Genomic DNA, 25,286 nt, shown 5'->3' with positions numbered 1-25,286 from the left:
CAAAAGTTACATAGTCTCTTTAAACCTAATTTTACTAAATTAGTGACCCTGATGGTTTACATCAAAAAAATGTTTCCCCTATAGCACACATCTGATCTGGGATATATGCAACCTTGAATTTAATATCAGTCAGTTGAGATGAGATTGCAGTAAGTAGTCTTATAGTCTGCAAATGTATTTTAACTTTATGGACATTATCTGTCTGACACTGGAAAATGCAGAAAATCAGATGAACTCCAGACAACTTTGTTAAAAACTTTATTGTGGGACGATAAGGCACGAGGTCATGCTTTATTTGCTTTGGCTTCTATAGATCTACTGTATAAACAGTATGTGATACTGATTCTTACCACATGGGTCAGAATATTATTGATGCCAGAACAGATTCATTTAATGAACTCATAGATAAACACTGTCAATACCCAGAATATATTTACAACTGTAAAAATAAACCTAGATGAAATACATAGTGAATATCTTTGTGATAGTGTCAGAGGGAGGAGTTTGAGCTCTCTATCAGCTGAATTTCACAGATTTTAAGTTGATCTGTTAAATAAAAGAGAAGCTCACTCCAGTCCACAGTGAAAATCAGTTCTCACATTCATCAGTGTGTCCGAAACTCTTGTCAAGCAGCACATGCACATTACGTAGGATTAATCTGTGTGTGTTGATCTGAGTTGACGTCCTGCTTCCAAATGAACTCGGGACAGTACTGGTCGTCATGGTAACAGCTGGCAGAGCATGCATAGACAGCCAGTGTCCCCCAGTCAATACTGGCTCCTTTCGAGTCTACACATAGACTGTTTAACAGCTGGGGCATCACCTAAAACACACACACACACACACACACACACACACACACACACACACACACACACACACACACACACACACACACACACACACACACACACACACACACACACACACACACACACACACACACACACACACACACGGTTATTACATGTATATGAGAGTCACACACATAATCCAGCATTCTGGGTTGTTCAGACAAAAGGGAGGAACTTTTTCAGTGTTTTTGCATGTTATGCATCCTATTAGTTATTAAACTATCACATGAATGAGTAATAGTCAAACATTTTCTGCCACTTCAAGGTGCACACAATGAACAGTGAACCATGGAAAGAAACCTCTGGTCAAGGTTTGCCATACAAGACATATAATGGTCCACAGAGGGATAGTTTGATTTACATATGACTGAATTCATTAATAAACTATTGACAGATGAGGCGTGTTGGATATTTCTGGACATTTCAACGGCAAAAAAGGCCTTGGTCCACTCATTCCAAATAATAAAAATACACTTTAACTTTGCTCGTTTGAATTCACGGACATGCATACACAACTTCATAAATCTGGCACATAAGAGCATGTTGGCATTCAAGACTGTGGTGAGTGAAAAAATAAGATTTAAAAAGTCTTTAAGAGGTCAGATTACTGAGCATCTGTCCGCCAGTGACTACCTGAAACTCAAAAATCCTCTTGGCGCCACAGGTGCATGGTGGGACATCCTGATCTGAAGGGATGTGCTGAGAAGAAATCCACAAGGGAGAGCCCCCTCGACTGTAACGCACCACCTGAATGTAACAAAACATACTGAGATTGGACACAGACCTTGATTGTGTTCACTCCAGTCTTTTTACCATATTATTACTTATTCTTATACCTGGTGTTGTTCTGGTGCGATCTTCTTTTTAAACCGCTGGAAGACTTTGTTGTCTTCAGTCTCATGCATAGCCATCTCCTCCAGGTCTGTCTCTTCCAGGGCTGAATACAGAACACAAAGTCAGGATATAGGCTTTAGAAATATTATTCATACATTTAATGCAGCAGATTACTTCATGGGACGCAAATGTCAGACATAATTTAAAGCTTACCGTCTGCCAAGGAATCTGCCCCTGCTTCCTCTTCTTCTTCTTCTTCAGCCTCCTTTGTGTCTTTCTTTTCCTCCTCTTCCTCAACCTCCTCAGGTTCAGTGACCAGCTCAAACTCAGGGAAGAGGAAGGGAGAGGTTGGGACAATGGATGCTTCTATGCAGAAAGACAAAAGACACAGCAGAGACATGAAGTCTTCCATGTGGCAGGAAGTGTCAGAAACTCTACTTCTCTAAACGCAACGCCTTCAGTGACTGGAGGGAAAATACACATGTGTGTCCATTGTTACTTCAGTGTATAACACACACCTTGACCGCAACACTCCTTCTTGTGTGTGTGTTTCCAGTGGAGGGTCTGGTGTTGTTTTCCGCAGTAGGTCACAGTGTGACAGCGAGAGCAGGCTTTGCTGCCGGGGCAACCACACACCCAACATAGTTTAACTCCAGAGACGGGCAACACACTCTGGTCCGGAGTGGGATCGCTGGGAGGTTCATCCTCTGAGGAAAAAAGAAAAACAATCAGTGCACATATCCTGCCAGAATCTAAATAAAGAACAAAGGCAAATACAATTATGTACATTTCATCTTCATACCATTTTGTATCAAAGCTAATATCAGCTCTCTAAACATGTAGAAATATTGATTGTAGCACTGTTATATTTTTGGTTGAACACACAAACCTGGGGGAGGGTTGTAGGGGTAGAACTCATTCCTCCGAGGTAGCTGACTTCTGAAAACTGAAAGGAAAGGAAGAGAAAACACAATCTGTCAAAAAAAACTTCACAAAATGTGTTTACTCTAATAAAAAAAGAGAGCCCCAAACAACAGGTGAGTGTTTATACATGTGGAGGGTGGAGAGGATGTGGGGAAGGGAGGAGAATAAAAGAAGTCAGTTCTGCTATCATGTGACAACAAACAGGATAAATGACAAACATTAAAGCGATAGTAATAGTTACCTTTCATACAGCGGCTGTCGTTGCATGTGTAGCACTCGTGGGTTTTGCAGCAGAACAGAAAGAGCGTTCTGTGGAAACTTCTGTCCTGACCAGAAATCGGTGCGTACACCTGCAAGGAGGATGGAGGACATGACTACACTGAATAGTTATAATCATATATAATAATATATATTATATAGAACAGCAGCTCAGATTAGTCTGGAGCTGAGTTGAGAAAGATCTAAAGCCAGACTGTCACACCAAAGTACTTTTTCTAGTTTTATAATGAATAAGGGTGAGATAAGTATATAAATGTAACTATTTGGCTATAATGAGTAGACTTGTCAGTTTAGGGTTACCTTTAAAGAGGCGCTTGGTATCACAGTTATTTATTTGTTTCTCTGATTAAACCTGAATTTTCAAATTTGTCTGAATGTCTTTGGAAATGTTAATACAATAAACTAAATGAATTACTGATCTTTTACAGTAGTTACCTGCTTTGTTGGTACTTTTATTCTATATTTATTCCACCAAAGCTACTCTGTAACACACTGTTATTATAATAACCTATGAATCAGCTCCATGGTTTCTCTGAGGGAGACATTACCACTGTCTGTCTCTGTGTAGTTCACTTTAATAACTTGTTCACTCTGAGCTCCACTCGGTGAATTAGTCTACCCGAACCCACTGTCTCCCTCCCTTCTCCGGATCACTAACCTGCAGCAGAAAGGCCATAGGCAGGCGGCATATCTCACACTCCAGCCCGGGCAGTGAGGGCAGGCCTTTCTGGCTGAGCCACGCCGGTTTCCCTCCGACTTTACTGGGGAACTGCGGGGCCAGAAGCCGCCACGGCTCCGCCTCCTCCAGGAAACCCAGAACGACCTCCGCCGAGGACATGTTGGTATAAAGGAGGCTGTCTCTGTGTCAGACGGACAGCTTTGGTTAGCAGACTTCTGTCCAGAAGAAGAGAAGAGTCTTTTTCAACCTGTCACAACACAACACAACACAACACAACACAACACAACACATGAGACTTGGGTGCAGCTCAGAGAGCGTCCGTGAGGAAACACGGCTGATGTTTAGTTCCGCACTCACTGAAGTGATATTATGATAAAGACTTGTATACCTTGGATATGGTATGAGGGAACATATGATATTTAGTGGTTTTGAGACTCTGAGACCCATAAAATATTAATATATATTTTTTTAAATAAGCTTTTATTAAGGTTTTTATTACCAGGTATCACGTATGATTTTCACTATGTCCACTAGGTGGCGCAAATGTCCTATCAGTAATCAATTACTGTACTTGAGTTGTGTTTTGATTTAATATTTCTATCTTTATTACACTTCTGAATAATATAAAGCAATAAATAGATCTTTATCTTCATTTTCTACTCCACTATATTCATCTAATCTAGTTGTTGCAATGTAAGACCTTTTCATTCAAAACATTTTATTAGTTTATTAAATATGATGCATTGTTATAGATTGAGCTACTCATACCCAACAACATAATATGAAGTAGTTAAAGTTAGTTCCACCTCGACCAGCTACAATAGTATGTTGCTTATAATAATATATCTAATGGAATATAATGTGTTATTACTACTTTCACTTAAGTGGAGAATCTGCTATCAGTCTAGAAATAACAGACTGTATCGATAATACAAAACAAAATGAAAATATAAAACAAAAACTGTAAAAGCCTTGAGTAATAAATTATAGCAAAGTGATGAAAATGAGTGGTCAATAGAAAATAAAAGATAAAAATAAACTTTAAATAAGTTTGTCAGACTATTAATAGTATTATTCACCACTCCGTAAATGAACATCAAGAATATTGACTGATCTCTTCTTAAAATGTTGATTTAAATAACTTTTATAATTTATATTATGTAAATTATTATTGTTGTTATTATTCTCTCTCTCTCTCTCTCTCTCTCTCTCTCTCTCTCTCTCTCTCTCTCTCTCTCTCTCACACACACACACACACACACACACAGTGATGTCATCTGAAGGGGAGTCTGGGACGGGTCTGTCTGTCCATTGGACGACTGGCCGGACACAGACTGTTACAGACGGATAACGTTAATTGAATCCCCGCTCTTTTAACCGGACTTTAATTTAAATGAACCGTGACTCCTGAAATGGACACAGTCCCCGTATTGGTGGGCTGTGTTTGGGGCAGCAGAAGTTCAAACCTTTTAGTAAATTAACCATGGAAACTAAAAGGAAGCAGCGACAACAGGACAAAAGTCATTTGACAACCCGCCAGCAGATAACGGAAGAATGGACGATGTGAAAACTGGCCCAAACCGGGACTGAACCTCCTGCCCGGGTCTGCCCCGGCTTCATGTCACCCTCCTCTCCGTACCAGATGCCTCTGCGGGGCGACGGAGGCTACAAGCCGGCACCGGTGTCCCCTGCTCCGCCTGTCCCACCGAGGAGGGTCCGGAGCCGGGACAGGGGCTCCGGCAGGACGCGGCGGTCCGGGGCAGGGGCAGCGGGTGTCGGAGAAGCGGAGAGGCGGGTGAAGTGTGTGCTGGTGGGGGACGGAGCTGTGGGGAAAACCAGCCTGGTGGTCAGCTACACCACCAACGGGTACCCCACCGAGTACGTGCCCACCGCGTTTGACAACTTCTCAGGTAAAGGATGGACTATCAGTCATAAATAGTCATAAATAATCATAAATGATCATAAATACAGCAGTTTGACCACAGAGCTGGAGATTAATTCATAAGATAGACTACAAAGGCTGACAATGAGGTATTTAATTAGGATGTAAGCATTTAATTTATGTCTGGACCAGCTATCAATTAGTTTTTGATTAACTACTTTCAGTTTATGTGAACTTAATAATTTATTGTTTTATTGTTTGATATTTGACTGTTTGAGTGACAGCTCAGAATCCAATATAATTGATTCATCTTTTCTTTACTGTGTTCATTTTAAAGTAGTTATTTGGTTGAAAGAATTGGTGAAAGAAAGGAATTGACCTTATGTGTGTTTCAGTGAATAAATACACAATGTCTCATGGTGTGTGTGTGTGTGTGTGTGTGTGTGTGTGTGTGTGTGTAGCGGTGGTATCAGTGGACGGGCAGCCAGTCAAACTACAACTCTGTGACACAGCCGGACAGGTCAGTGATCTCAACACAAACACAAAAACACACACACACACAAACACACACACACACACACACACACACACACACACACACACACACACACACACACACACAAACACACACACACAGACCAGCAGCATTTCCTGTTGTTGTTTTATTTGTGTCTGAAACAACGCCTCTGATGGGGGAAGTGATGAAGAGTGGTCGCACAAAAATTCTTGTTTTTCAGGCATTTTTGCCTCCTTTTGGTAAATGACACTGTGGAGCTACACAGGAAATGTGGAGAGAAATGAAATGCAACAAAGGTCCCCGGGTGGAATCCAACCGGGACACAGTGGTTGCGTGGTATCCCCCTCCGACCATAAAGCTTTTTTAATTGGACACTAAATCTTTTCCAAAACTTAAAACATATATTGTTGCTCAATGTTGCTACAGATGCCTTAAAAGATTTCATAAAAAGTTTTGCTGATTTATCCAAATCTATTTCCTGTTCAGCATTTTAAAAATCACAGAAGAGTGACAGTCTGGTTTGACCAACATGGTGTGCATTAGGCTCCAGGAGCAGGTTTCATAGATAACTGGACCTGTCTTACAGTGGATACCTCAGTTAAATTTAATTATCTCTCCAGGAAACTGTCTGGTTGGTCTTTCCTAGGAACAGTTCTCAAGCACACAGGAAGTGATGCATTTTACATCTCCTATTTACAGCAGCTGTTTGTCTGAAAAAAACAATGAGCTACAACTGAGAGCTGATGTTTACCTTGAAACAAGCAATGTTATCTTTAAAAACAAATACAGAAATGATTTAAAAGAAAAATCCCCCGCTGCGTGCAGATGTGTACTGTACCCTCAGTGTGTGTGGAGGAACAGCTGGCTCTCTGTATCAGTGTGTTTTCAGATGTGATGACAGAATGAACGGGAGGATCACAGGCAGAGGAAGGACAGAGTGGGAGATCAAGGGGAGAGACACAAAGCCAGGGAGGAGAAACTACACATATCTTCATAGTTAATCATGTGTCATTGAAATAGACCCCTCAGTAGCACCAGTAGCTGTGGTAGGATAGACATGATGGACAGGATGTGATAGCTCTTAAAAAGCCTCATTGTGCCGGTTGCTAAATCATTGCATTTGCTTCATCCTCACCGCAGTTCTTCTCTCCCCCGTTTTGATCTCTCCAGGATGAGTTTGACAAGCTGCGACCTCTGTGTTACACCAGTGCAGATGTGTTCCTGCTGTGCTTCAGTGTCGTCAGTCCCGCCTCCTTCCAGAACGTTCCTGAGAAGTGGGTTCCAGAGATTCGGAGACACGCCCCCTTCGCTCCGCTTGTCCTGGTTGGGACGCAGTGTGACCTCCGAGAAGATGTCAAGGTGGAGGAAATTACACATGCATTAATGCTTATATGTCTAATTTTAATGTTTGATTCTAAGTCTAATATCATCATGTCAACAAACTGGCAGCCTAATTAGAGTTACAACAAATTAAAAGGGAAATACAGTGTTTTATTCTACAGTCCAATTAAAAGGTGTTTGCACAAACGCACAAAAGCGTCTCCCAATGGTTGATGTTGGTGAGAATTAAAGCGTGCAATGGAAAAAACTTTTAAAATGAGGAGAAATATATAAAGACTTCATAGATGCAGCAACAATTAAGGGGTCGGAGAACAAGCATCAACATACTCCTAATTAGAAATACTTATATAGAGACAATATAATACCTTCATTTTGACAAACATTAAACAAGAGCATTAAATAGAAGCTACACGTCTGAATGTTAAATTTACCTAATTTTGACTTGTCAAACAGTGTCACAGTTCTTATTCTGCACTATTATTATAGCACTTTTAACAATAACACAATATCAATGGTTTGCCAATTTTATGATCTTTAACGTCATTGTGTATTTGACTCAGGGTTTAGTTTGCTTAAGCTAGAAGGAAATTTCAACTGTTTACAAGAAATTTAGCAGCAACTTTGTAGGATGCTGCTCAAATATTCTGAAATTGTCTCTTTGACTAATAAATCAGAAATTCCTGATCTAAAAAAGCATATTAACATACATGTTGCCTCCTCTCTTTAGGTTCTCATTGACCTGGCGAAGTACCGGGAGCGACCTGTGGACCCAGCAGATGCCCGGGACTGTGCGGTGGAGATTGGAGCTGTGGCCTACATGGAGTGCTCTTCACTGACCCAAAAGAATTTGAAAGAAGTGTTTGACACAGCCATACTGGCTAGCCTGCAGAGCTGCAGCTCTCATAAGCACCCAAGAGGGAAACAGAAACGCAGAAAAAAGCAAAGGCAGACGCCGGACAAGATGAAGAGTCTGTCCAAGTCATGGTGGAAAAGGTACTGTTGTGTGGGCTAGAGCAGACCCTGCGATCAGTTTGCGTCTAAGACTCTGATCCTCTGTTGACTTTATCCTGGTCTGGATTCAGCTGGGTTTGGGTTCTGCCTGGACTCGCTTTCTGTTTGGGTTTCTCTCTAATGGAGCCCGATGTTGAGCAGGACCTCGACGCGACTGTGGCTGGGAACCAAAGTAAGACTGTCACAGATCTAAAGTGCTTTACGTTTTGTTTTTGTTTGGAGAGGAGTTTTAGTCTTATAGTGGATTATATTTACTACTGAGCCCAGCCTGGTTCTAGAAGAACCTGCTCTGAAAATACAGAAGTACTGCCGTGGCCTTTTTCTAACCTTGTTAGACTCTTAACCTGCTTCCAGTATGAGCCCTCTGCAGGACAAGTTTCTCCCTGTCCCCCATGGAAACTGATATCAACCAGAACTTTTCTGGGACTAGCAGAAGACTCTCTCCATGCATGGTGCATTGTTTATGATCAGACCAGTCCAGAAACCTTTTCTCTTTGTCTTTGATTAGAAACTTAACGTCCTTATTTATATATGAAAAATGTATCCATTTAGTATTTTCTGACCCAGATATGATCACTGGACACAAGTTAAGTCAGAACTTTGTCAACAAATCCAGCCCCATGGTTAACTTTAGAGCTTGTTTTAGAGCCTGGTTACATGCACAGTTTACTGTGGTGCAGCCTATAAGCCTAATCTGAAACCTGGATCTTGGTTTACCTTATATTCTAGTCTCAGTCTGAACTATTTGTGGAATTAGGTCTGGTTTTTAGTGAGGTTTTCTTCATGTCCTGCCACTGTATGGCCCAGAATGAAGCCAGCCAGTCAACAAGTTTGGTGTTGATCACATCAACAACAACAGAACTAATGCTTGTGTCCTTCTTCCATCCAATCCATTCTTGCCTTATTAAAAAAATAACACCGTCATATTTTTCACATGCTAAATATATTTAAAAAGAGTAATGATAGCTACCACATATCTCAGTACTAGCAAAAGATGCTGAACAATGATACGAGACTGTCTGAACATCCAGATGATAAAACACACAAAGCATTGTTCTGCACAACACTGTATGTGGAAGTCAGGTTTCCACTGGTGGGCTCATCTCTTCCACATTAGTACTGAAGGACTCTATAGTCTCTGTACCATGGTGGTGCACTGCAGACAGGCACTTGACCTTAATCGGGCAGGAGGACATTTTGTAATTTTAGTATTTTCACATTGTTCAACAAGCGATAACTTTAGCTGTTAAGTGACTTCTGTAGAGGCCTTTTTCACATGCAAATAAAGAATTCAGTCTAAAACTGGATTTGAAATGTTCATCCGATCAACCAGTAACCTGCGTCTATAAGCACAAGTTGCAAGGCAGGCAAATACAATATTGGTTTCAGATATTTGTATCTTTCCAGACACTTGAACAGCCTTAAGTGTGAGCACTTAACAGAAATAGATCAACCAAGTGGTCTTTGCATGTGTTTAAATCTACAAAATGGTCTCAGAGCCAACTGAAAAAAACACAGAGATGGATTTATTCCTTCCAATGCAAGTGTGTATCTAAGACTGTGAAATTTGAATTATGTACATATTCAGTGAAATCTTTTCTTAGTAGTTATGAACTATAGTTTGATTCATCATGTTTTTTGCTCTGCATTTGCTCCCTTTATCCAAGATACAATCTCCTGCTTTCTTTATTACAGTGCTAACCATTGATCATTTCTGCCTCTGCAGCCTATTCTCTCTCCAATAGAATACGTTTTGTATGTTGTAAAGCAGAAATAAAAACTAAAACACAAACTGTGTGGCCGTCAAACACTCGACTGCCACACCTCCCTTTGTACATTGTAGTTACTTAAACAAGAGCAAAAATTTACAGCTATTTCTCTGCAGTGCCTGCAGCTGAATGGCTCTTTGTATTAGAGTCACTGCAGCAGAATGGAAAAAGGGTGCAACCAGTGTGCAGTCTGTAATGGATTCAAAGCAGATCTCCCATTATTTAGTGTGTATGCAACATAAATATTCTTATTGATCAGACATCAACACAAAAAAATGGATTTTAACTCTGGGCCAATCTAAAATATGATCTAAACCCCTGTTAGGGCCACGTTAAACCTTTGTCTGACTAGTAACCCAAAGGTTATAAGACGAGGTTAAAACGTCAAGATTCATACCTTCACAGTGTTTACTGTTTAACCGTAACTTTAACCATCTCACAACAGCATTTCATTTGATAACTGATATTGTGCTGCCTTTGTCACAAGTAATCCACACCAGTTAACTTAACCTCCTGAAAAGGTCAACAATAGTCAACAATAATAGATATCTAACTCAATGAGTGTGAACTAGCTCTTAGCTCACAGCTAAGGAAGCTGTGAAACCTAAACTGGCCTGCTGATTTTTCTACAATCTGGCTTCAAGTTGTATACAAATACATATATGTACAGTGTTGTTCTTGAAGAGGAATCTGAGAGCTTAATCTTATGTTGACTTTAGGCCTGAATGTATAACTGTCTGGATTTTCTGCCGAAGATGTTACAACTGCAACTGAATGGGTTCACTGTGTCGATGTTTTACTCAGCAAATGCATTGTTTCTTGCTCTGGGAAAAGGCATAATAAGTTGCTTGTCTTGCTGTTTGTGTGCAGTCTTGGCTGATGGTGGATCTAAGTAGGGTAAAGGTCACACAGACCCTTATGATAGCTGGCATTTCCTCTATCAGGTCACGTACACTTATGGAGAGCATAGTAAGTTTCTCATCACAGAGGGTCTGTTGTGATTCAGGCCTGAACTTATAATGAGACAAATATCAATCTGTTTTAAATTATTCCAGTTTGAATACATTAACAGCATGAATGACATCTATCAATCATGTAAGAAAATAATACCTGTTTCTGACCAGGATATGAATTCATGTTTGTTTTGGTTCTCACCTGGTAAATTAACCTTATGCTATAATCCTTTAAAGCGAGTCCACGTAACGTTTACTGAACAGTGTCCACTCAAGTGATAATGTTATATAATGAAATATTTAAACAGTAAATAAAAGTCATAAAATGCACTGACTCAGTAATGTTGGTTATATAGCAAGTTAGAAAACATAAGTAAAAGCCACTGGTCATATGGTCATAGCAGACCGAGTAACGCAGTAGCAGTAAAACTTTCTTTTCTTTTTCTTTATTTTTTGCTTATGAATTCAACTTTTTTTATGTAAGACTATTTCTTTTTTCAAAAGTAGTCTGCTTTACCTGCTTTACCAAGAGCTGGTTGATCCACAGCATTGTATATTTTGTATAGCAGATGAACGGCTTCGTAATGTTGAACAGACAGGTCTCTGAAAGTGAACTATTGTGTATAAAGACAGGTAGAGAAGAGATACGATGGAGAGTATTGTGCTGCAAAGTCAGTGTTTTAGGAAAGGTCACAGAAAAATGTTGAAGACAGACAGAAATGTTTGGGACAGGTGAAAAGTCTGGATGTGTACTTAGATACTGTGTGAGAAAAAAAAAAAATACACAGTTGCTGCAATGGTTGACTTTCAGTTGTTGTGATATTTGGTGCTGGAACGGGTTTTCAAACTGACAAAAGTGGATTGAATACAAGACAGTTGTACTTTCTTGGTACTGCTAAATGAGTGACTCAGTAAACAAGTGTTGAGTGTTGATAGAAAGTGAATATATACAACAGCCATCTAAACTAGTCTGAATCTGGAAACAAAATTAAATGGTTTCTGTATGTGAATGGCCTCAGATCACTGTAAGAAAATCTGTTTTTAGACTTACTTGACACAGAATATCCACACATCCCTAATTGTTGATTGCACAAGAATATCCCCTAAAGTTCAGTGAGTTTAAGCAAAAGCAGATGGGCTGCAGTGGACAGAATGGTTCATTCTTGAGATTTGACTTTTATTAAGGCTGATACCCCCTAAAGCACACCTGAGCTCACTCACATGGGACACCAGCTGAGAATTTCCCTTAGGAAAACCGACCCTCTCAGCCTGCGTGAAACATCAGCGTGTTTTCATTTTTCCTGCATGTACAAACATTGTAACAGAGAGTCTGCTGCAATCTGCTCGCACTGAATTCTCTGTTTAACTGAGGGACGTCCGTCACAGAAAGATGTGTTTGTACAGAAGTTTTATACCCTGAGAAATAAAGAATATTTGGTATAATACATGCTGTGTTTTGTTGATTTTGAGGCTCAGTGCTCAGTGGTGGGACTGGGAATGTGTATGTGTTTAAATATGTATGTAACTCCGGGACGTATGTGATTGCTCACCTCCACATTGTTTGAGGCCACAGGAAATGAGAATATATGTTTTTTTCTTTTTAGTTAGACAAGTAGATAACGTTAGTGTTTATCATATTCGTACGTTTCTGTGCACTCAGGATGGTCAGTAGCATGATGCAGATAAAACGGGCCCAGCACATGTTGTTTTATCTTGTTTCCTGGGCTCCAAAGTGAGTGCGTTTTTTTCATGTTGTTGTGGCAAAAGTAATGTTTTGGAATTGGACAGTGAGCTATGTGATAACCAAGTGCAACAACCATGCTGTGCTCAGCTAATGCATATCAAGAGAAAGGGGATAAGATGTGAGCGATGTTTGGGGGCATGGAGACACACACACACACACACACACACACCCACACACAGACACCCACAGAAAGTCATCCAACTTCAGACTGGATCATTGTAAACAGACTCTCTGCTTCCAGGCCCTCATGGTTATGCAAGAGCTTTATTTTGAAGGCTGTCATGTGACATTTGGTTGTGGCATGTCTCTGTTCTTGGAGGCAGTGTGTGTGTATGTGTGTCACTTAAATCTGTGTGGGAAACAAACTGCTTTGCTCTACCTGACAACCCAGTGTTTGTACATAATGAGAAGGCCGACTTTGTTGTGGTTAGATGAGATAAGCTGGTCTGTGACTTAAGCATTGCCAGGTCCCATTTACTGATATTATTCAGCTGTTATTCTCTTTTACGAGTGGGATGGACATTGAGTTATACAAATTAAAGCTTATTTTCCTAAATATAATAATCATGAAGTGGAAATCTGCTGGGACATTGACACTGGAAAGACAATGCAACATTTTTTTTATGATCTTGGTCTCCAGTCAGCAGATTACAAACCTCATAAGGCCTGACGCAAACGATTATATAAAAACTGAAAATAATTAAAACATTTAGTCAAAATGTAATATAAAAAAATGTCCCCCTGAATCAAATCAGGCCTATTAACGAACCATGTAATAACACCTCACAAACATTTAGAAATTGAGCAGATGGTGATACGAACTTGCACCACTGCTGAAACCCTTTAACATCTGTGTAGCACCAACATGAAAGCTCAACTGTCTGCTGCCTACAACATTATGTGAAATCAGGCCCTAAAATCTTTGTGGTATTTGTTCAAAATGGTTTCCAAATCTCTTTTAATGTGTCTTAACCATGTCATTATATCATGTTGTTCAAGTTTTGTACTTGTTTTGAATGACATACTGTGTGTTGCCATGGCTGTCTATTGGTTGTTTTTAGTCGTTGCCAGATTTATAATTATGAAAAAAGTGACACCAAAACAGTTCAAAACCACTAGTTAATCTAATAATAAGCAAAGATATTTAATTATCCAGCAATGTATTACAATGTGGTTCTACTAAACACCAACTGGACAGGTGTTTTATTATAATGGTGGTACTCACACATGAACAAACTAACAAGTAACCTACAATATATTTATGTTTAGCTTCTTATTGTGAAATGTTACAGTTACAAGTGCACACATACACACAAAAAGAAAGCTGCCAGTACCCAAGGCAATGGTCTGAGGCTCAGTTCCAGCTCATTTTATAATTTTATAGCCTCTCTCTCTCTGTCTCAGTGTGCATGTGCGTGTGTGAGTGTGTTACGTAACATTAAGAGGGGCCAGAGTGACATCAGTGCTGACTCTTAACGAGCAGAGCTGAAATACAATCTCCACTTTCCTAACAAGCTGTAAACCTAATCAATGTGTGTAGACAGCTGCTCTGTGTGTGTGTGTGTGTGTGTGTGTGTGTTCAAAAAAGGGACAACGGTTAAGAGAAAGTGAAGAAAAAGAAGGTTAGAGGGGGTGACAGATGGGACGGAGGAGAGAGAAAAACACTAGCAGATTAATTATCTCACAGAAAGTGACAGGAAGAAAAACAAAACCTCACAGAGGATTACGACATCTGAAGCACCTCCTGCTGATTAATCTGACTGGAAAGCTGATTTTGGCATTTGTGCATGTACAGCTAATTTTAAATGCAGCAGTTTAAGCCACAGATCTTGGACCTTTAACATCAGTGGAAAGTGAAATCCTCCTCACTGGTTAAGAATTGTTCTTTAGATTGATTTACATTAAATCCCTAGAGACTTAAACTTAGCCTTAACAATACCTTAAACCTTTAATAACCGTAGGGACTATTTACTCACTATGATGTATGACTTTACTTTAGGGGGCACAAAAAGTGATAGTTAGAGAAATAATGAGAGACTACTTAGTTACTACTAAGTATATCAGGAAAAAGTACTCAGATTCTTTAAGTAAAAGTAACAATGTAAAAATATTCTAAGTATAAGTTCTGCATTCAAATGTATGTAAAAGTACTTAGATATGACCATAAAAATGTCTTTAAAGTATCAAAAGTTAAAAAACTCATACAAAATCCCTTTCACAGTGTAAAATTATGGAGACTCGATGTCCCAAAAATTTCTTTTTAATTTTTTATTATAATGTGCAGAAGATAATCATTTGTTTCTGTGATTTTTTTGAGGGAAAATTTACAACTTTATCGTTCTAAGTACATGATGACCTCACGCAAATCCCAGCAGAGCTTCACACAACTCCAACCTGCCTAATCAGCAACATAACTGAAAACACCTGTGTGGGTCTGTGGGGCCTTTAATCTATAACAATGCATCGTATTAAATATTAACTCTTGCAGTTAAATACATGCAGCAGTGTTCAAAGTATTTGTATTTGTAGTATTTGGTTTCGAAATGTTGCAGAGTAGAAGCATAAAGTAGCATAAATTGGATAGTAAAGTACAATTTCCTTGTACTGTATTGCACTTAAGTACAGACCTTGAGTAAATGTGCACTAAAACCCTAATATTTTTTGTACAGTGTTGTGAAACCGTCTTCTGACTTCTGCTGATTGATGACTTTAATAACATCAGATTGTTTATAGGCCTTTTTAACAGAAGACATTTTTTCAATTCAATTTAGTTCGAATGCATTGTTATAGTGCCAATTCATAACAAAAGTTATCTCAGGACACTTTCCAAATAGAGCCGGTCTAGACCGTGCTCCTGTCAAACAAATTAAGATGGATTAATTACATTTAGCTGCTTCAGTTTCAGGGTCCTGGTTTTCAATGCTGGCTCACTGTCACTCTGTTATGGCTCACTGGGACACTGGAGCAGAGCCATTGTTAAAGTTATTAGTAACACCTGTGTTTTTCTTAGGTCACTGGGATGGTGTTGTATGAGCATGATGCTTATATAGGAATCTTTCAATAATGACCAGAAATTTGGCCCATGGCACTGCACCAGGCAGAGAAAAACCCAACAAGACTCAGATCTCTGTGCCACCTTAAGTGAACGCTGGTCTAAGCCTGACCATCCCAATGAGGATTTTGTGGCTCTGCCATTGCTCTAATCTTAACTCTTAGCTTAAATTCAAGTCTTAATCCTGAATTGGGAGGTGAGTCCTGAAATTGTGACTGTCAACAGATTTTTGGCCGCACAATGTGGTTAATAAAAAGTTCACAAGACACAGCTAACTAAACAGATTCAGACTGACTGACACAGCGCTGGAATCTGAGAGTGAAACTACTGCCTGAGTGTGCTTTATCTCTGTCCATTCAACTCTTGCTCTCATGCAAACACACCTTTTCTCTCTTTTCCCTCCTTTCCTCTCTTTCCTTATCACTCTCTTTTTCTTTTTCTGTATTTTCCTCTGTGATTTTTACACGTGTGTTCAAAGTTCACAGTGTGTCATGTGGCATTTACACAGTTGAGAAACAGTGTGACATGTACAGTTTACACCCTCGCAGCTCTCCTCCTCCTACCCATCTCCCCTGTGGACTGCTAACAACAGCTGACCACTGCGTTTACATAAGCACATTACTGCAGATAACACCACATACATCATGGTCAAGGTCAAGATGCACTACGTTTTCACATCCTGACCACATCCTGTATATATGAATAAACACAATAAGTCATATTTCAATATGTACTAAGCAGAGGAAGGCATGGTATTTACAAAATGTCTGATAATATGGACACCACCCAGCAGCTGGGCTTCTCCTACCATGAAATGTCAAAACTTGGACAGTAAAAGAAGTCTATTGACCATTCAGTTTTAATGACCAAGGCGAGTAATGACATTTCAGTCCCCACAGATTTACTTTATATGTGAAGGCTGATCGTAGTAAGTTGCCAGGTGTGATGGAGTTTTTCACTGCAACACACTGGCTGTGCACATGTCAATAATACATGCTCACACCAGTGCAAATGTCAAATGACTGACTTAACAGGGGTTGGCTATGTGTATATATTCTGTACACATATATATGTATGTATATATGTATATACTGTATATACACAATATAATATTTTATATTCTGTGCTATATTGCTTTACTTCCACCTTATATTGTGTTTCCCATACTTCATTATATCATATGTTATACTGTTTTATTACATTATACACATTATATATTTCTATTATATTTATATCTTAATACAGACAAACGTATCCTTATTTAATCATATTTCATACTGTATTTTTCTGGTGTACACTGTTATAGTATCATGTTACGCAAACTGCTATACTTTGCTAAATTTTCTAATTACACCACTATGTCACTTGAGACAGTACTGCACTATTAGTTTAAGTGCAACACTGATTGTTGGTACTCTACGTGTACTGCTTGCCTTGTAATTTTGAGTTTAATTAATCTTGTATTTTCAATTTTAAATTTTTATTTCTTATTTTTTATCTTCCTCTTTATATATCTGTATTTTGTCACTGTGCTGCTGCAACACCTGCATTTCCCCTCTGGGGATTAATAAGGACTTAATACAAACTGTATTCAGTGATAACAATAACAGTACAGAACAACTGATAAACTGTACAATGGACCCAAACAGTGAACACAATAACTGCAGGAAGTTTGTGTACATTCGGATGAATTTTGAGCAGATTATTTCCTGTTAATATTTATCAGATATTTCTGATATTTTTAGGAACTTTTTATACAATTTAGTCTGTATTATGTTTATGACATGTTTATGTCTATTTTCTATTTTATTATGTATTATATTCTTAATAACCTTTGTTGACAAGCTTGTGTGTTCAAGTCTTCGAAGTTCATATGTTAAATAATAATATTAACATTAAAAATACCTACTGTGTATATTTAAGTTTTCTTACAGCCCACAGAAGACAATACAAACTGAGGCTGACTGTGAAGGAAAGGGGAGGATGGAGCAGCTACTGCAACACATTTCTCAGGTTTTTCATCATCTTAATTTTTTTTTAATTTCACATTTCAAGTTTGTTGTCTGTTGCAAATATAAAATGTTTGTAAGTTTCATCCAATGCATATCGGTTTAAATGCTCATATGCACAGTACACACACACACACACACACACACACACACACACACACACACACACACACACACACACACACACACACACACACACAAAAGCACACTTCTGGGAAACAGGGATTAGTAACTGATACTGAGAGGTGGGAGAAAGCAGCCTCCCTCTGTGGCCTCTTAAACCAGATGTAACCAGCTGGCCACACACACACACACACACACACACACACACACACACACACACACACACACACACAGCTCCCAGTGACCAGGCTTGTGGCCAGAACTTTTGTCCTTTTCTCAACCGTGTGAGCTGACACATAATGTAGAGACAGAGAGAGAGAGAGAGAGAGAGAGAGAGAGAGAGAGAGAGAGACAGACAGAGAGAGACAGAGACAGAGACATAGACAGATAGAGAGAGGCCCACTTTCAGCTGCGCAGACCTCAAAGACGCTGCCTCAATGCATCTCTGTAGCCAATTAATCTTGAGGAAGACAACAGCTCCTTGAAGGTCTTTAGTTGTTAGACTTGTATTCCATTTGAATCTTTATCTTCATATTAGAATAATAGACGGGTGAACGTTGCACATTAACTGCACGTCAGAAAAGAAAACCTTGGGTGCAGTGAAAGTGAGGGCACTGTGGAAAGAAGGACGATATGTATGTTTGTGTGTTACACTCGTTGGGTGTGTGTGTGTGTGTGTGTGTGTGTGTGTGTGTGTGTGTGTTTGTTTAAGCCAAAACAGACAGTGGGGGAGAGAGTGGGTGTGTGATGTGATGTTCAAGTAGTAATTTAAGGGAGTCAGAATTATCAGAAATGCTCTATGAGTCATGGGAAGATGGACCTGAGACCAGAGGGAGGATGTTTCTGTAGAAACTACGCTGCATCATAACACTGCCCTAACTTGTTGGATGAAATGATCATGTGGGTAAAAGTTACCAGTTTAAAACCCTGGAACATTTGTAAAGTGAAAGCAAATGAATAAAGAATAATCTTTCATTTTATAAAGAGAAGCAGTTGATGTGCCCTCCAACAAGGCACTGAATCACTAATATACAGTATATATATATATATTAAAAGATTTGGGGTTATCAGATCCCCCTGGCTTTTCCTCTTGTGCCACCAGCATGTAAGTAAGCAGTAAGTAGATTTGGGTTAAAATTACTAGCACTTTGTCCAATACTTTGGGTTATGACTAAATACCTGCAAAACTAATGACATTCCCATCAGCCTCAGCTGTACTGAGGTAAACATACCCGCTCAACATCAGCATGTTGGCATGATGTTTAGCATGACTGTTGACTGTTTCAACGTTCATAACCAAAAAGTAAAAGCTCTAAGTTACCTGGTGAAACTGCTTTTTATGGAGTTCACAATTTTCATAATTATAATTCCTGCAAACACATTATTGAACGCTGTATTATGCTTTTAATAAAAAAAAAAAGATGCTGTCACTTTTTCAGCCTTTTTTCTAATGCTCTACAGCTGGTGCGTGTTTGTGTGTTTGAGCCTGAACGACAACTAATCTTGCACAATTAAACACCTCCCTTGTCCTATTTTCACTCATTAATTGTTAAGCGCTAAAGAGATACCATAAAATAACCTCATAAAAGGGTATATGTTAACTTTTCTCAGTTAAAAACAGTGGGTTCAGTCATGAGATATTAGGTGTCTGTTCATATGATCTGCATCACATATAGACCACAGAGTGTGTGTTGCTGCTACTGAGATGGCGTTTTTTTTTTAAATCCAATCACAAGATGACTCAGCTGTGGGGAAAAGTAAGATTTCCTCAATCACAAGATCTTTCAAAAATGTGTAAAAATATCTGTATCTACTTTGTAAAAAGAGATGCTCCTGATAACAGCAGTTTGTGTTGCGAGGCTTATTCTCGCTTCAGTGTCTTATCAGTTTCGAGAATGTGTCTCACGCTGGATGAAACTGTGGTTTTACATATGACCCTTGATTATAGCAGGAAAAACGGTCTCTCTCTGCGTTAATGCATGTGACAGCTATACAACAGCTCTTTCACAGACAGAAAGCAGACATGTAGGTAACAGGAAGCATTTTCAGCAGCATTATGTCCGAACACACCAATGAAACCTCACTGACAAGACATACTCTCAGTAATGAATGTCCTCAGTGTGGTAGATCCCATAGTGACTCCAGAGTAATGTTCAAAGTAGGTCATGCTGTACTTAAAGCTTTCACCAGCACACTTGCATGTACAAAACCAATGTGTTAAATAAACTAATGTGTATAATGAAAGTGCATGCACATTTAGGATATTTACTGAAGCAGCATTTTATTACTTTACTTCCCTTAAAGTCATGTTCTCTTCTAGTGTTGTAGTCACGATAGGTTAAACTATCATTAATGTTATTAAGAGAAAGTATATTTCTCTTAATAACTGGGAGGGGGAGTGAACTGCCCTCAGAGTTGACTGTTTTTTCACCAGGATCTCGTGACCTGCTCCATGACTAACTGAATCACGGAGATAAAGGGAAATAAAAGCCGTGACAGGATCATGTGTCAAAATGATCGGGGAGTCAGAGGGAAAAAAATATACCAAAGAGCAAATTCTTACAGCAAGGAGCCAAATCTGACTTTTAACTGATACTTCACCCTTTTTTTGCATGGAAACTTGTTACTACCGTATTTTAATCCACTGGAACCATCATGATTTCAAGCAGACCACAGAAAAACCTTTTGATTTCTAGTGTTTCAGAAAAGGTAGAGTTTAGAAATTTAAAACCCAAAGAGCTGTGCTTAGGCATCCAGTGCATAACTTTAACCAAACGTTATTTATGCAACAGAACAGCATAAAATATCTTTTATTACTGTAGAATAAAGCCCTATTTCTTTGTGCACAGCGTACAGTAGTCTGTTGGTGAAGGAAGCATCACTGCACACTGCTTTACTGTTAAAATGAGAACAAGTGTTTGATTGAAAAAGGGACAAAACGAAAAGAAAACTGACGGAAAGAGAGATAAAAATCCATTTTGTGGGAAAAGGGCAAATATGCTGAATAGACACAGAAATGTTGCTGGGGAGAGTCAGATAAGAGGTGAATCTGTGGCTGGGAAAGAATGAGAGAGTGAAGAAATTGTAGGTGATGTAAGAGCAGCAGTATGTCCGCTGATCAGACGGCTGCTTGTTTCCATTTCTCTCTTATCTCTGACTGCACCCTGTGTGTGTGTGAGTGTTTACCTACTGTACATTCTGATGTCCTGATATGGGTGAAACTGTTTCAGCATGCATGCGTGTGTGTGTGTGTGTGTGTGTGTGCGTACAGGTGTGGGGGTGAATGATAAGTCGTGTCTGTGTTCAGGCCTTGGAATTTGCTGCCTCTATGAACCCTGATGTTGTTGACTTAATGTTTATATTAAGCACATTTTTGTACCCACATACTTTGTGCTTAAGTATGCACAGATGTGTACTTGCATGTAGACCTACAGTAACTGTGTGTGTGTGTTACAATAAAACATCAAACCAAATGTGGTCTGTTGCACATTGATGTGTCCAGTCTGCCTCCAACTATCCCATATTTCAGCTGATCATAAAAATAATCTAGTATGCATTGCCCATCTAATATTTTCAATACATTTTTGCAGTTTTAATCTCTATTTTTATTTGTTTTTAATGAAAAATGTACAAAATTATGTATTAGCATCATAAAATGTACCTAAAGTAAAAGTACTCATTATGCATATTGGCCCATTTCAGAATAATCTACATTATATTATTGAATTATAATGATGCACTAATGTGTATATTATTTAAATGTACTTGATTTATTTCCACAACTGGTGATTTACTCCTCTTTTGATAGTTTGTTGAAGGATGAAACACAAGAACTGGAAGAGCAAAAACAAAACAAACCAAGTGACAGTAAGGAAGGAAATAGAAAGTAAAACAAGGAAAATATCAGAAGACAAAGAGGGGAGAGAAAAGATAAGGTGACAGGAAGTGACAGTGGGTGGAGAGGAGAGGTGAAAGGGAAGAGAGGAAAAGAAAAAAGGATGTGGGGAGTTTTCCTGTTTTTCTACGACTCAGTTTGTCCAAACTGCTTAGCTTGATGCTGATGAATTACAAATGACACACACACACACACACACACACACACACACACACACACACACACACACACACAGGATGTGTCTGGAACTGACATGCTGGTATATCCTGCCAGTAATAGAGCAGCTGACTTTGACACCTTCCTACATCAACTGGGTGTGTGTGTGTGTGTATGTGTGTGTGTGTGTGTGTGTGTGTGTGTGTGTGTGTGTAAGCAATATAGAGCTGGGTGTGTGTGCATATTTGTGAGGACCAATTTTAGACCCTTGAAGTGAGGACTTAGATCAGGTTGAAAAGTGAGCAAATATTTTTTGGCCACTTGGGGGCAGCACAACAATCTGATCACATAATCACATAATACCACCTCACAAAATTGATACGGATAACATGTTAGCTATAGTTATAGCATTCATTTAGAGTGATGTTCATGTCCAATATTCACTCTCTGTATTTGGCTCTATATCTGCTAAATGCTCCTTTATGTCCACCAGTTAGCCTGTAACTGTGTCTGTTTGTTGTTTGGTGCTGAGCAGGTAGAATACAATGGGTTTATTAAAGCTTTTTCACTTCCCGCTGTGCCCAAAAACAATGCTACGAGACTCAAGTTAACCAGTTCACCAGTAAAGTTGTTGTCTAGAAACAAAATATAAAACAATGGGCCAAAAGACGCTCAAATGCTCCAGAGAGCTGATAATTCTCTGTAATCACTACAGGCAAACCCCACATAGTCACTGAACCCATTGTTTATGCAGAAATATTGATTAGTGCAGCTTTAAAGACAGGGAATGCAGTGGATCAATGACAGTCCTCACAAGTACAGAAGTACAGATGTCTGTAAAGAAGGAAAATATAAATCATTAAATATTTTCTCTTTCTCAACATCCATTACAGGAGAAATGCAAATTCTCACAATGACATACTAAAACTCACATAAGATCCTGCTTATTTTAATAATCTAATAAATAATATTACTACTATTGATCCAATCTGTGCTACTACTTCTGCAAATGATAACATTAGTGACAGGAATACAGATTAAAGGTGTGTGTGAAAAAGACCTTATAGTTAACTATTTTTTGGTCACAGCAAGTATTTAAACTACACTACAGTGACCACTGGAATGTGTGTGTGTGTGTGTGTGTGTGTGTGTGTGTGTGTTGGGGCATTGCTGAACTCTGTGCAATGTGAGGGCGACGAGGCCAATACAGTTTTAGGAGCAAGAGCAGGAGATCGAAAAAGATCTTGATGAATACTTACAGTGTCTAACTACAACCTGTTATTGTGGTTCAGCTTTCTATATAAGACCTGTTGGCTAGACGGCAGGCGCGCACACACACACACACACACACACACACACACACACACACACACACACACACAGACACACGTGTGTTCTATATGTACAATTGCAGGCCAGGTCTAGTTGGACTCCTGTGGTTCTCTTCCACAGCCATCAGTCAAGTTTAAGAGTCTGGAGACAGAAGCAACTCCCCCAACACACACACGGCTGGACAAGGCTGCCATTGAGCTCCATAGTAGTAGCCTTTTAGAAACATTTTTTATAGTTACTGCAGTGAAAAATCAGCCTGGAACAGCTTCCTACAGTGGCCTTAGTAAATGAGAAACAGCCAGACATAGTTATAGGTAACAACTGATTTTCAATAGCCTCACAGCTAGGATTCATGTGCTCATTGACTGGTGAAGAGGGGAGTAACGGGGGGACGAGGGGAGTCTTTTTTTGGGATAGCGGTCAAGCCAGGAACAGAGCAATGTAGTTTTAATCATATTCATTATACATCCAAGGACAAAGCAGTCACGTTCACACAGATACAGGCACAAACCCAAAGTGTGTCTTGGCTTATATTTCTGTCTACCAGCATGAGAATGAACACCCAGACTAACAAACTTTGCACGCACTCCCTGTATCCACACACACCACTGAAGCTGCTAATCTACAGACAAGAACAAAAAAACCCCATCCTTCCTGTTAAAGTAGAAAATGTGTGTATTCTGCTGTGTGTGTGATGACATTTTTAGATTCCAAGGACAGGGTGTGTTTCCTGTCTTGCTTTCGATTGTTCCTGGAGCTACAGTGATCCTGGGGGGAGCAGAGCAACCACCAGGACTGTAGAGCAGGACAGAGAGGCCCCGAGGCTGATGAGAACTAATGTCTGTCCTCTTTTGCTTTGCAGTTTCTATGGGGATTTAAAGTTTAACATACCCACTCCATCTTCACGGGAAGGACTGTGATCATGTGCCATGGAGGGCAAACGGTCCTCGGGTTTTCCTTTGATTCAAGTGAGGTCACTGATCAATATGTCCTCGCTGATTGAATGTGTGTGTCAGTGAAATCAGGAGCTTTACTTTCTGGCTGGGATGAATCCCTACAGACCCTTTGCCCTTCATGGCACATAGTTAAAGAACTTAAAATCTCAAACCATTACCATAACTGGTCTGAATGTCTTTGCTGCCATCTGCAGGAATGTATGTACATGTTAAGGAACATCAGTGGTTTGTCCTTGAAGCTCTGCAGGCAGCGCCCTCCTCATTTCAAACAATATGTGAAGTGACAATTGTGGCTTCAAGTCAAATGTTTTGGGACCTATTTGATGGACTGTCATTAAATGTGGTACCTCTCAGAATTAACTGTAGGCCTGATATCTTTGGTGATTCCTTAACTTTTCATCTAGCACCATGATTAGGTCCGAATGTGTAGTTGATTAAATAATTAGACCGAATGCTTGCAAAACTAATGACCTCAGCCTTAGCTGGAACCTACTTTGTGCTAATTAACAAATGATAGCATGCTAACACTCTAAACTAAGGTGGTGAACACAGTAAACCTTGCACCTACTTAGCATTTCCATAATGTGCATGTAAGCATGCTCATAATAGCATTTAGCTCAAGGCACAGATGTGCCAGTCTCACAGAGCCACTATTACAGAAGCAGAGAGCGGCAGTGCTTGCAAATTTGTTTTTATGCCGGTTTGAATCTTCAGCAGCAGCTATGCTAAGCTAATGACGTTCATTAACAAATATGATGACTTCAGGATACTGTATTCTAGTTAACCCCAGTATTGTCCGATTGCCAGAGGCAAATTGAACCTGATGAAATTGTTTTTCTCAATTCAACTTCTGCAATATACATCAAATCTGTGAACAGAATTTCACAATAAAAGGCTTTTCTGAAACCTCTAATTAAGAACTAGATGCAGCAGTGGTTGTTTTTGTTTGTTTTAAAAAAACAACACATGAATACAG

At 39.4% G+C, this 25,286-nt stretch overlaps 2 protein-coding genes across 3 annotated transcripts; one reads left to right on the top strand and one right to left on the bottom strand.

Annotated features, from left to right (window-relative positions):
• Window positions 1-242: 242 nt before the first annotated feature.
• On the bottom strand, window positions 243-3,865 carry pdcd2 (programmed cell death 2). Of its 2 annotated transcripts, none has more exons than XM_051379564.1 (8): window positions 3,550-3,865; window positions 2,854-2,962; window positions 2,578-2,634; window positions 2,207-2,395; window positions 1,902-2,054; window positions 1,691-1,791; window positions 1,488-1,601; window positions 243-823 (listed from the first exon to the last, which is right to left on the bottom strand). In XM_051379564.1, exons 1-8 carry the CDS (start codon window positions 3,727-3,729, stop codon window positions 644-646), a joined length of 1,083 nt encoding a protein of 360 aa, XP_051235524.1. In that variant the 5' UTR covers window positions 3,730-3,865; the 3' UTR covers window positions 243-643. The 2 variants fall into 2 exon arrangements, with proteins under 2 accessions (XP_051235524.1, XP_051235526.1); XM_051379566.1 differs by having other exon boundaries at window positions 1,902-2,051.
• Window positions 3,866-4,837: 972 nt separating this feature from the next.
• rhoua (ras homolog family member Ua) lies at window positions 4,838-12,488 on the top strand. The gene is made up of 4 exons (XM_051379575.1): window positions 4,838-5,480; window positions 5,914-5,972; window positions 7,140-7,328; window positions 8,038-12,488. Exons 1-4 carry the CDS (start codon window positions 5,189-5,191, stop codon window positions 8,320-8,322), a joined length of 825 nt encoding a protein of 274 aa, XP_051235535.1. The 5' UTR covers window positions 4,838-5,188; the 3' UTR covers window positions 8,323-12,488.
• The last annotated feature ends 12,798 nt before the right edge of the window (window positions 12,489-25,286 follow it).

Source organism: Dicentrarchus labrax, unplaced genomic scaffold (assembly GCF_905237075.1).
Source record: "Dicentrarchus labrax unplaced genomic scaffold, dlabrax2021, whole genome shotgun sequence".
NCBI classification, from domain to species: domain Eukaryota; kingdom Metazoa; phylum Chordata; class Actinopteri; family Moronidae; genus Dicentrarchus; species Dicentrarchus labrax.
Note: the sequence above shows the minus strand (reverse complement) of the source record. Positions and strands in the feature narration are given on the sequence as shown.

What these genes read in the sequence shown, in the direction of transcription:
- rhoua (XM_051379575.1), top strand. Translation starts at nt 5,189, where the DNA reads ATGTCACCCTCCTCTCCGTACCAGATGCCTCTGCGGGGCGACGGAGGC. An exon ending in TCTGTGACACAGCCGGACAG is followed by an intron (nt 5,973 to 7,139) that starts GTCAGTGATCTC and finishes TGATCTCTCCAG; the next exon opens with GATGAGTTTGACAAGCTGCG. An exon ending in ACCTCCGAGAAGATGTCAAG is followed by an intron (nt 7,329 to 8,037) that starts GTGGAGGAAATT and finishes TCCTCTCTTTAG; the next exon opens with GTTCTCATTGACCTGGCGAA.
- pdcd2 (XM_051379564.1), bottom strand. Translation starts at nt 3,729, where the DNA reads ATGTCCTCGGCGGAGGTCGTTCTGGGTTTCCTGGAGGAGGCGGAGCCG. An exon ending in CTATGGCCTTTCTGCTGCAG is followed by an intron (nt 2,963 to 3,549) that starts GTTAGTGATCCG and finishes TCCTCCTTGCAG; the next exon opens with GTGTACGCACCGATTTCTGG. An exon ending in TCGCACCAGAACAACACCAG is followed by an intron (nt 1,602 to 1,690) that starts GTATAAGAATAA and finishes TGTTACATTCAG; the next exon opens with GTGGTGCGTTACAGTCGAGG.